The 12918-nt window shown below is 38.1% G+C and overlaps 1 protein-coding gene across 1 annotated transcript in view; it reads left to right on the top strand.

Annotated features, from left to right (window-relative positions):
* F9 (coagulation factor IX) overlaps positions 1–8633 on the top strand; it is a 37239-nt gene extending 28606 nt beyond the window's left edge. Inside the window, exons 7-8 of the mRNA XM_084870216.1 lie at positions 5156–5270; positions 6060–8633. Of these exons, the coding sequence (XP_084726342.1) occupies positions 5156–5270; positions 6060–6607 (663 nt within the window). The 3' untranslated portion in view covers positions 6608–8633. The remainder of the gene's footprint in view (positions 1–5155; positions 5271–6059) is intronic.
* The last annotated feature ends 4285 nt before the right edge of the window (positions 8634–12918 follow it).

The raw sequence follows: 12918 nt of genomic DNA, 5'->3' as shown, positions 1-12918 counted from the left end.
GGCCAGGGCCAGTTTTGTGAGCTTGTGACCGGTGCACCTTGCATAGGGCCCTGCTTTGCATTTGTGTTTTATAACTCAAGTCCAATGAGACAATGGGGCACACATGGGCTAGGGACTTGGATACTTGAATCACTGGTCTCACTCCTCAGTACCACAGGGGATGGATTCTTGACATCCCATTCCCATGTCCCCTGGTGTCTTGGCAAGCCCTGACTCTCCTTTCTCACACTTGCCCAATGACTAATGCCACTCCAACCCATAGCACATCTACTCATCCCCAAGAGCTACCAATGTTGTCATCCTCCTGCACAGTCACAGGAAAGGTTAAGTACGGGTGCACATATCCTATGCCATCTTGGGAGGGGGCTTGGCCACATGGCATCTCAGGAATAAGAATTTCACAGAACATTTGGAGGGTGAATGGTGGGAGTGAGCCTTTTTCCCACCTCTATTCCAGGTACTAAGCACATTCTGGCATATAAGTTGCCCTTGGGAATCTTCCCTTTGCAGTTGATTGCTACAGTGGGCCAGTGGGAAGAAAAGATTAACTTACCCTAACCACTACTGGGGCACAGGGCATCAGTCTGTTGGGAGGAGGGTATGGGGTATGTGTGCTTGCATGCTAAATTTAAGATGCAGCCCTGGGCACCTGTGGGTATCTGCCCTCCCGTATGTATCCCTCATTACTAAGGGAACATGACATTAAATAGTAAATTAAAAAGACCCTTATAGGTTGCCAGAAACCATCAAAGAAAATGAAAATTTTTGTATTTTAATGTCTTCAGTGCCATTTTCTTTACTTTTGAATGGGGAGGGGGGTTCTGCATTTTCATTTTGCACTGAGCCCCATAAATTATATAGCTATATCTGCCCAGAGTGAATACTTTTCTTATTGTTGACAGTATTACAGATTTCTCCTATTTTCTCCATTTTTGTCCCCTCCACCCAACCCCCACCCCACCCCAAGTCTTCCCCATACTATTGTCTGTGTTCATGGGTTATTCATATCAGAGTGAGCAGTTTTAAAATATAGCTCACCAATCACTGGGAATTCTGAAACAGAATTTTTCAAATTTAATTATGCATAGGGATTTTCCAGAGATCTTAATTTTTCTCTAGTCCCATCCCCTAAATATTCTTATTAAGACTGGGTGGGCCTTCAAATCTGCATTTTACAAACATCCTAGATGATTCTACTGCAATTGGTCCACCAACCACACTTAGAGAAATACTGTATGTTTAGAAGCATAGATTCTGAAGCCAGGCAGGCTAGGGTTTGCATCTTAGCTTCACCACTAACCTTAGGGTAATTAACATGCATATGTAAACCTCAGTTAGCTCACTATAAATGAAAATATTAATATCACTCTCAATGTGTTGTATTAAATGTACATAAAACATTTAGCACAATGATTAGTCCATAGTAAGTTATCAATAAATGTTCTAAAATATTTAAGAAGACTGTTAAGTCTAGGTAGTTGGTACACTGGGGTTTGTTATATTATGTGAGTTCTCCTATATTTTTACAACTTTTCAAAATAAAAAGCAACAACTAGGATGAGAGGGAAAACTAGAGTATGGAAAGGGGGGTCAGAAGCTTGCAATGAGTCAGCCCCAGGTAGGAGGCTGTTGCTTAAGTGTCAAGAATTTATCAGATGTTCAGTAAGTTGAATTCAGGACAAAAAGAATCTTCACTATAACTGTCCCAAGGACCTTCTCAGACTCACATTGAAAGGAACTGACTATTTCCTTACCCTAGTTTATGAATGGGCTGACACATGGGGCTATGTGTACTTTATTTAGTAAAAGGGCATCTATTCACAAGATCTAGTCAGTGCCCAGAAAGGGTTTACCAAATGTTGAGTGCCCTCTAGTGTTCCTTCTTAGCTTTCTTCCTTAAGTGGTGGATCAAGGCTCTTGCTTACATTGGAAGTGAAATTCTCCAAGTTGATCTAGTCACTGAGGTGGTAAAAATATTCATTGTCCTCTCTGATTATGCGCTGAATGTGCACATGAAAGACTGGGGTGCCCGCTTATCTAATAATGCCTAGGCTCATAGCAGTGCCCAAACACTTTTATCCACTGTCCCCCTCCCCTCCTCACAAAAAATACAACTTTTAGGACAAATGCAGGTGGCACATCCAGCCAGGAGCAGTCAAATATGGTTAGGAACAATGGAAGGAGTGCATGAATCTTTCTGTTCCTCATTACTTGGATAGCCATAAAAATAGCCATTATGTAGGCCATAGGTCTCATTTCATAATATTCCTATTTAAAAAGGGCTTGAAAAAAATCTTCTTTAAAAATCAATGTTTTGAGAGAAACCAAGATGGCAGCATAGGTAAACACCTGAACTGCTGCCTCGCACAGCAATTTCAAAACTACAACTAAAAGACAAAACAGACATCATCCAGAACCACAGGAAGGCTGGCTGAGTGGAAATTCTACAACTAGAAGAAAAGAGAAAAGCACACTGAGAATCAGAGGAGCTGCGGGAGTAAAGGCAGAGATACAACATGCACGTGGCGAGGACTGGCAGGCGTGTGCACAGAGAGGGCTGGAAACTGAGTACAGGGCTGGCTTTTTCAAGTGGGTGGGAAACAAAAGCTCCTGACTGCTCTGAACTTCAGTTCCGGGCAAGACTCTGCGGACCCAGACTCATAAGGAGAGAAACTGGACTGTCTGGCAGCGGGTGAAACTCGAGGGCAGCTTTCTCTCAGAGGTGCTTGCAGCGATTACTAGTTTACCATGGGACACTGAGACCAAGGTGCCTCTTAGGGCAGGGCTGATGGGAAGCCATAGTTATTTGCTCCGCCCAGAGATCCCGCCCGACAAAGCCATTGATATATGCTCCACCCTGAGACTTCCTCCCATCCAAACTGAGTGCAGAGGCTTTTGCATATGTATAGCCTGACATGAAATCTAAAACCTAACAAACTGCAGCTGAGTCAGTGAGACCCACAACATCCAAAAGAAGGCCCAAGGCCCCACAGCAGCTTCCATTGCTTCACAGCTGGGCACATCCAAAACCCAAACAAAGAAGAGGAATCTGCAGATGTCTCCATAGTTCCTGCTGGGTGGCCTCAGGCAGAGGCTAAATTATCACCTCCTTGGAGATCCAAGAGCCAGTGTACCCAGAGGTCAGATTAGGACCATCCAGATTACAACTCCTCAGATCCATAAGGAACACACTCAGAGGGCAGACTCAGTGAGCACCAAAGCCCCTCTGAAGCAAGTCTTATCTCATAAGGGCGTCTCCAGCACAAAAATTCTCCCATGGTAGACACAACTGATCCTCACAGCCAATTGGCCAGGAGGTCAAGTCCTCCCAGTGATACCAACAACAATCAAGGCTTAACTACAACAAGACTGTGCACACAGCCCACAAAGGGGTGCACCAAGAGTGTCCACTTCAGATAACTGGGGAGGCTGAGCCATTGGGCCCTATAGGGCACCTAGCACACAAAGCCACTCCATCAACTCAGGAAAGCAGCCAAAATGCAGAGACAAAGAAACAGGTCACAACTGAAAGAAATGAATAAAAGAAAACAACTAGATAAAGAGTTCAAAATCATGGTTATACTGTTTTTCAATAACTTTCTAGAAAAGGCCGATAAATTTAGTGAGACCCTTGAGAATATGAAAAAGGACCAACTAGAAATTGAGCATACATTGACTGAAATAAAGAATAATATACAGAAATCCAACAGTGGACTAGAGGATCCTAAGAATCAAGTCAAAGATTTGAAATACAAAGAAGAAAAAAACACTCAACTGGGAAAGAAAAAAGAAAAAAGGATCCAAAAAGTTGAATATAGTGTAATAAGTCTGTGGGACAACTTCAAGCATACCAACATCCAAATTATGGGGGTGCCAGAAAAAGAGAGAGAGCAAGATACTGAAAACCTATTTGAAGAAATAATGACTGGAAACTTCCCCCACCTGGTGAAAGAAATAGACTTACAAGTCCAGGCAGTGCACAGAAACCTAAACAAAAGGGATCCAAAGAGGACCACACCAAGACACATCATAATTAAAATGATAAGAACAAAAGACAAAGAGAGAATATTAAAAGCAGCAAGAGAAAAACAGTTAGTTACCTACAAGAAAGCTTCCATATGACTGTCAACTGATTTCTCAACCTAAACTATGCAGGCCAGATGGGAGTGGCAAGAAATATTTAAAGTGATAAATAGGAAGAACCTACAACCAGGATTACTCTACCCAGCAAAGCTATCATTCAGAGTTGAAGGTCAGATAAAGAGCTTCACAGATAAGAAAAAGCTAAAGGAGTTCATCACCCAAACCAGTATTATATGAAATGCTGAAAGGTATTCTTTAAACAGAGGAGAAAGAAGAAGAAAAAGGTAAAGATAAAAATTATGAACAACAAATACATATCTATCAACAAGTGAATCTAAAAATCAAGTGAATAAAAAATCTGATGAACAGAATAAACTAGTGAATATAACAGATTCCAGGGCATAGAAAGGGAGTGGACTGACAATTGTCAGGGGTAAAGAGGTAAGGAGGGTGTGGGAAGAGACTGGACAAAAATCTTACAACTATGGATGAGGACAGTGGTGGTGGTGGGGGGTAAGAGCAGAGAGTTGGGTAGAAACCAGTTGGACGGGAGCTATGGGGAGAAGAAATAGGAACAATTGTAATAATCTAAATAATCTGAACAATATTTAAAATAAAATAAAATAAAATAAAATAAAATAAAATAAATGTGTGTTTTTTTTTCTTCTAATAACCTGCAGCAAAAAATACTTCCTCGTGCAGGGACAGGATACTCAACAATAATTACTGATCTAAAGGAGTCAAGTCAGTGCATGTCTCAATGTACAATTATTGCAGAGAATCTAATGCACCTGGAAATGGAATCCGAGGACCCTAGATCTCCAAAAGAAGCTGTTCCCTCATATTGGCCTCATCCAGAGTTACCCTGGGCTCTCGCTGCATGTTCTCCTCAAGACAGTTACAGAAATTGCTTTTTTAATTATGCTCCAGAAATACTAATTCATTTGCAATACTAGGTCTGCCAGCAAGCTCCTAGAAGCCAACTTTTGCCCACTCCTATAAACAGCACACCTATTTACTTAGTTTTGAATCAAATATATTTGTAATAAGATTCACAATTTTGTTTCCACAGGTCCTTCTTCATGATAATAATGAAGGATTCTGTGGAGGTTCCATCGTTAATGAAAAATGGGTAGTAACTGCAGCCCACTGTATCAAACCTGGTGTTAAAATTACCGTTATTGCAGGTAAGTAAATAAGGGTATTGCTATACAGCATCACCACATCTTCTGTAAGACTAGTATATCATATTTTATGAAGGCCTAATAGGATAATTGTTAAATAACTTGGGCTACTGGTTGAGGGGCCATGGTTTCAAAACCCAACTTGCTTCACCCTCCAACCTTTCCAGAGTTCTTTGTTATACCTTTATTAGCACTCACTTCTGTGGGGAACAATTATTTATTGATGTTTCCATTTCCCTACCAGACTGAGCCTTCCCAAAAGCTGTGTCATAACACTGATCTTTGTATCTCTAGTGCCTGGTACAACCTGTAGTGGGCCCTCTAACATTTGAATGAATGGCCAAATGAATGTATTATCTGTGAGCAAAAAGGAATAAAAATATTAGAAATCGAGAATGGAGAATGTCTAGAATAAAATCCATGAGAAGTAGCTGCATTATCACATGTGAACAATGTAAGACTTTTAACAGCAAGAGTGAACAGAACTATCTCTATGACTGGGTCCTGGATCACTTTTTTGATCTGAAAAGTATTCATTGGTTCTCATTACATTTTATCTAAATCCTACCAATGTAAGATTGAGTTCTTTGGCACTTAGCTGCCAGTTAATTCAGTGATGCCAAGTGGACACTTTGAAAATCTGTTTCTTTATGTGAAAGGCTATTTGTGACTGAAGAAAAATTTGTTTTCAATGGGTGAAATGCCAGTTAAGTAAGTGATGCTAGGTGGACACTTGGAAAATGTGTGTCTCTGTGAGAAAGATAGTGACTGAAAAAGAAATGTTTTCAATAGGTGAACATAACACCGAGAAGGAGGAACCTACAGAGCAAAGGCGAAGTGTGATTCGTATTATCCCTCACCACAGCTACAATGCAACTATTAATAAGTACAACCATGATATTGCCCTTCTGGAACTGGATGAACCTTTAATGCTAAACAGCTATGTAACACCTATTTGCATCGCCAACAGGAAATACACAAACATCTTCCTCAAATTTGGGTCTGGCTATGTGAGTGGCTGGGGAAAAGTTTTTAACAGAGGGAGAACAGCCTCAGTTCTTCAGTACCTTAATGTTCCCCTTGTTGACCGAGCCACATGCCTTCGCTCCACAAAGTTCACCATCTATGATAACATGTTCTGTGCTGGCTTCCATGAGGGAGGTAAAGATTCATGCCAAGGAGATAGTGGGGGACCCCATGTTACTGAAGTGGAAGGTACCAGTTTCTTAACTGGAATTATTAGCTGGGGTGAAGAGTGTGCAGTGAAAGGAAAATATGGAATATATACCAAGGTATCCAGGTATGTCAACTGGATTAAGGAAAAAACAAAGCTCATTTAATGAAAAATGTATCTCCAAGGTTCACATATTTGGGATTAAAAATGAACAATGTCTTTTATGAACTAATCACTTTCTCCTCTCATCAAGATTTGAACATATACATTCCGTGAATATTGCTTTTTCTCTTTATGGGGAGAAATCTATCTAGAATTGATATTTTGTAGAATAAGTAAATTAGAAAATGTAATCACTTGAGAAATATACTTTGGTAATAATTTGTGACCTTGAAAAATTGTGAAGTTTTTTTTTTTCATCCTGATCACCAGGCATTATATTTCTCCACCAGCACCTCCCTGATTCTCCCTTCTTAGCAGCATTCTATGTTCCAGATATTTCTTACTTCTCCCACCAAAACTTCAATATGTATTAGATCATATCTAGGATATTTGGTCTAGTCCATCACAAGTCCAACACCACACTCATAAAGGAAGAACACGGGAACAGCTGACAGGTTAAAATTCACCAGAAACACCACTTCTTTTTCTGTACTCTTCTGCATCCTTTATCTTTTACAACTTCTAATCTCTATATCAGTTTATCTCTTTCTCTCTCCTTTTTTCCCTACACATAGAGGAGGTAAGGGAAGCATAATACTGTTTTACTGGTATGCACAATGATACATGTCTATCAAACCCAGACTTGCCTTCAGTTTAGTCTTGGATTTGCTTATCTGAACATAGGGATGAAGTAAGGCCTAAAGAACTTAGGGGGAAAGTTCCTCTCAGAGAGTCATATTATTAAATACATACATAATGGAAGGGATGACTTATAAGAATAGTTCCCTAAAACCTTGTAATTGTATTGTTATGGAGTTCTGACTAGAGATGGTTCTATGAATTCAAACTGAGATGGTATTGTAACTAAGAAAGCTAAAAATTGTTAACAGAAAGAGATCAGTTTGCAGTCTAGAACTAGTAGAGTCAGCAAGGAAGAATTCATCAGTGTGTCTCCAGTGCTAACCAGGGCTAAAGAAGTTGCCCAGACCAGAGAACTAGAGCATCATGTACCTGTGTATCCCCACAGTGAAGGGTAGAAATGTCTCACAGACATGTCATTCTAATGGGCCAACTAACTCCTTTTCTAGTTTCATGCCCACAAAGCAACTTTTTTTAAAAATCAGACCTTCTATATTAAAATTTCTAGAGTTGCTAACCAACCAGCATAAGTACTTCAATCTGTTAGACAGAATATTTCCCTTTTTGAATTAATAAACTGGTGTTTTGGGTTCAGACCTTAGCTTTTTTAATTTGGTTGATGTGAATCAGTCACCCGAGCCAAACCACACTATTGCTGATTTCTTACAAGTTATTCCTGTTAATACTCTAATTTTTCAAAATAAATATCAATAAATTTATTTTTTAACTTCTCAAAATGTGTTTGTTATTGAATCATTCACAGAAAAGGATCCCAAACAGTACATTCATCAAAATAACCAGAAGAATATGTCCAAAAGCAATATAACACATCAGAGATTTGATGCTCTGTTAGCAACTCAGCTTTTATGAGGTAGTGTGGATCCACCTGGGACAACTGAGTTTAAATAGCTGAGAATATGGTCTTGAATAATTCAATCCACCTTTTTGCTTTAATTTCTCCATTTGTATAATGAAGGAGTTTGACAGATGCTTTTTGACCTCAAGAATCTGATTATATTCCTTTATTTAAAAATATTCAAGGAGGGATTACTGTGTCCCACACACCAATAGTGTTCATTAAATTTGTGAGTTACATATTTTGTGAGTTAAATAAAATGATGTATGTAAATTACTTTGTCAATGGCTACTACATTACTACATAGTAGAAGCTCAATAAATGTTAGCTAAATCTGAATCTATGTTTATTCCAAAGTAGGAATGAGTCTTGTATTGGGTGTCATGAAAAGAGGTCATGCTTAACTAATGAGTGGTAGAAGCTCAATAAATGTTAACTAAATCTGAATCTATGTTTATTCCAAAGTAGGAATGAGTCTTGTATTGGGTGTCATGAAAAGAGGTCATGCTTAACTAATGAGTGGGATTGAGATTTCATGAGAAAATAAAATAAAATAAATCAGTTCTTCTGTTGGCTAAAGGAGGGAAAGAGGGAGATGACACTAATTGCCCACCTTAGGTTTAAGGAGGATACTAATTAAAGCATGGAAACTAGTTACTTCAAATTTGAATGACTAAAGGTTTGTAGGCCCAGTGCTCTGCAATCCATAAAAGTGAGCCACCCTGGCTTTGTTGCCATGGAAACCACTCATTCCTTTCAAAGGCAGCATTACACATCTGTGTCTGGTCTACCCTGTGGCAAAAGGTGAGCTCCTGGGCCCCTAACTCTCTAAACCAATTATCCATTTTTCTATGAGCTTGGAAATGACTGAATTGATCATGAGCCACCTGTAGCATGTTGCCACATTAAACATATGTGTTCTTTAAGCCCACCAAAGAGTCACTACTTAGGACATTTGCAGTCATCTAAGAATCATGAATGCTTTCAAAATCACTGTAGCTACTTCACCTAAATGGGATGAAGCATGCTGCTGCAGTATTGGAAGTTAAAAGAAAAGTGTTTTAATATAGTGCAGTCATTTTAACTTGCTGTTTAAATATAACTGCTTTTGGTTCTTTCTGTATATTAGTTGCTTAATGATGGCAGGAACTATGTACAGTCCAATTTTCTCTGACAAGGAAAAAAGAATGGGTTTTCTCCCCAACTCTCCTTAACCATGTCAGACCAGTTCATAAAACTGCTTCATTATAATTTTGCAACAACATTCGAATGCAATCTATCAATATATGATCTACATATGTCAGAGCTGCAAAGGCCCTTAGACACTATACAAACCACTCTGCCCATTTAACAGATGAGGACATTGAAGCCAAGATAAGGCCAGACCCAAAATAAAGTGGCAGAGCCAAGACTAGAACTCTGGTCTCCCACTCCATACTATGACAGTATAGTGCTTTCAGTTGGAGCACTGTATATTTTTAGAGCAGCTGGGGTAATCCCTTCAGCAAACCCGGACTGAAAACTGCCTAGAATTCTCAATAGTGATCATTGACAAACAGGTGACCAAATCAAGAAGACCAACAGATAGCCTGAAAAGCAGAGTGGCAGTCAAATGACTGAAGCTATAGTCTCTGACTCTTAGCAGGAACTCAGTAAATACATGTGGAATGAACCTATGCTGCTGGTGTCTGGCTTTTAACCCATCTGTGAGCTCTGTCACATGTTACATTTGACTTTTAGAGCACGTTTGTCAGTGTCATCTGGCACAGAGTCATTCAAGCAACATTTCAACTCACTTCATTGTAACTCTACTGGGTAAGACATATGCAGCACAGAGACAGCAGGCTACTCCAGAAGCTATTGCTTGAGGTTTGAAAGAAAGCTTCAAAACCCACTGGAGCTGGGATTCTGACAATGCAGTGCAGATGTGGGTGACTAGGAAACACATTTCAGTGATTGACAGACCTGTCTGGGCAAAGCACTCAGAAGCACTGCTCTTTTTTAATCTGCAGCTTATGCCATCTCCAAATCTCATGATTAAAGCTACAAAAACAATCATGTTCTGCAAATTATGGAGGCTGCTGATAAGAGTCACAGTAGGCAAAAGACTGTGGCATCCTTACGCTTTTCAACCAGTCCAGGTATACAGATCACTCTACTCATTTTCTCTAATAGTACTTTCAAGGCAGACCATTTTCACCCTGTCTTCAGGGTTATGGCTTGCCTTAAGATTGCCAGAGTTCCTTTCAGCCTCTACTATGGATAAAGTTATCAGAGGGAAGAATAGCAGGAAGACCCTTTCTTATACATATAAAGCAGTAATGGCTTCTGGCACAGGACCAAAGTTTCTACACACTATCACAGAACAGTAGTATTTCAAACTACTGCCCAGATCACTTCACTCTGGTAGGAGAGTTACCCAATTAGTTGAGAGATGAATAAAAACAGGAACAGAGATAGTCCTGATTCTAACGACTTCCTTTTAAAAGGTTGCTTCATTGCAATGTTAAATATGAGATCCTAATCTATAAAAAGTTCCCAACATAGTAAATCTCCTGGATGTTGTCATTCTTAAACTTTTAGAAATCCTGTAGTATTGAGCTTCTCCAGATCAATGATCATGAAGTGGCTTAAGTACTGACCTCATAAAGAAAAAGAAGTCTTATGATTTATACATTACATGCTTCAGTAAATATCTACATATATAAATATATTTCCCTCTTGGAATATATTATAAAATAAGCATGCATTTTCATATTAAAACTCAGCTCAAGAATGAAACAAGTCTCTGAGAAACTCAGTGCATGCTTGTTAATGATCCAATGTATAAATGAAAAATGCTATTACTGACCACATCAGTGCAAAACTCAGTCATCTAAGGTAGGAATGAGCTAGTCATCCTGAACACATAATGGAATATGCCATAGGAGGGGAGGTAGACAAATATAGAGAAACGTCCTATATCCATTTCCCTGTTAAATATTTATTGCTTTTGTTTGTGTTCTCCAGAGCTGTATTAACCTCTTTTGTATCTTCATCTTGTTAGGTATTTTGTATCTTCATCTTGTTAGGTATTTTGTTCTTATATCTTGTGGGGTTTTTTGTTTTTGTTTTTGTTGTTTTTTGTGTTTTGTGTGTGTTTTTTTGTTTTTGGTGTGTTTTTTTTTGTTTGTTTTTTTGTTTTTTTTTTGTCAGCTCTTGAGTTTCATTTGGATTTTGAAGTTTTATATCTGAATTAAACTGTCATTCTTGGCCAAAGAGATTTAATTTCTCTCAAGAAATTAAAAACTTATTTTCAGCTGGCATAAAAATTTCCACAGGCATGTATGAAAGGTAAGTTTGGCACAGGGTTTTACTACATTTCAGTCATCAGGGACAATATTTTTCACTGTCCATACTGTCTTCTATATGCTGTTTCTAGAGTTCTAGATGATCATGCTTAAGATCAGACTCTCTGTTTCCTTAGTTTAGAAAATCTAAATTTGGGTAACATATGTACTAAAATGATAGCTACACATTACCTAAAGTTGGGTTATATTCCATAAATCTTAGCATACTCCAAAAAGGAATTCTACTGAATACTTACTATGGGCCTAATACTATATCTGTTTCATAAGACAGAATCAGTGGTATGCTAGAACAGGCTTTACAAACTCCTAAGTGCCAATTTTGCACATCTCTTTCCAACTCCCAGTTCAAAGACTTAATGTCAATAGTTTCAAATCTGCCATGGTAGAGAGATTTATGCCATAGATATTGACAAATGCTACAAATGCATGCTATTAAAGAGACCCAGTTGTTTAACATTTACCAACATACCAATGAACACAATCTAATTATTTGACTAAAACTTCATCATTTTTATAGTTCTGCTACTCAATTATTGTCATGTGTGGGCACTAAATACACTATAAATTAAAATGTAAAGTTGTTTAAGGAAACTAAATATTCATGAGCCAAAAATATTGAATATCAGACCTTTAAGATTGTTCTCAGATAGCAACAGGTGGTTATTTTATTCAGTAAAATAAAATATTTCCTTAAGTACAAATATTTCTCATACACAACACATTGTTAAGTCAATGAAGGTTTATTCTGTGGTAGTTTTCTGCTGGTAGTTCATAGTAATTTGTAATTTATGTATAAAGACTGCAGAAAATAGTTCTTAACTGTTATTTTCAGCTGACATAAAGATGTTAAAAATTTCCACAGGCATGTATGAAAGGTAAGTTTGGCACAGGGTTTTACTACATTTCAGTCATTGGGGACAGGTATATTTTACTTTTCCAGTACTGAATTAATGTAAGAATTTTTAGTGTAAAATATTTCAGACATATAAAAATATACAGAGAATAATATCATGAACTTCTAAGTACCAACACTCATCCATTCCTTCTCTTCCCCCATTCATCCTTAATTTGGTGTTAATCACTATCCATCATACCCATATACCTTTACTATAAATTATCCTTTATATTTTCTTTTATATATTTTAAAACTTTACAAATGCAATCATATTGTATCTATCCTGAAATGTGTTTCCTGTGAGATTAACTGATGTTGATATGGACAGCTCTGGATCATTCATTTTAATTTCTATCTAGTATTTGATTGTATGATATGCCATGATCTTATTACCTATTCTAGTGTCCATGGTCATTCATGTTGACTACAAATGATTTACTCTTTTTTAAAAATATATTTTATTGATTTTTTACAGAGAGGAAGAGAGAGAGGGATAGAGAGTTAGAAACATCGATAAGAGAGAAACATCGATCAGCTGCCTCTTGCACATCCCCTACTGGAGATGTGCCCGCAAC

This window comes from Pipistrellus hanaki (assembly GCF_964339955.1).
Source record: "Pipistrellus hanaki genome assembly, chromosome: X".
NCBI classification, from domain to species: Eukaryota; Metazoa; Chordata; class Mammalia; order Chiroptera; family Vespertilionidae; genus Pipistrellus; species Pipistrellus hanaki.
Note: the sequence above shows the minus strand (reverse complement) of the source record. Positions and strands in the feature narration are given on the sequence as shown.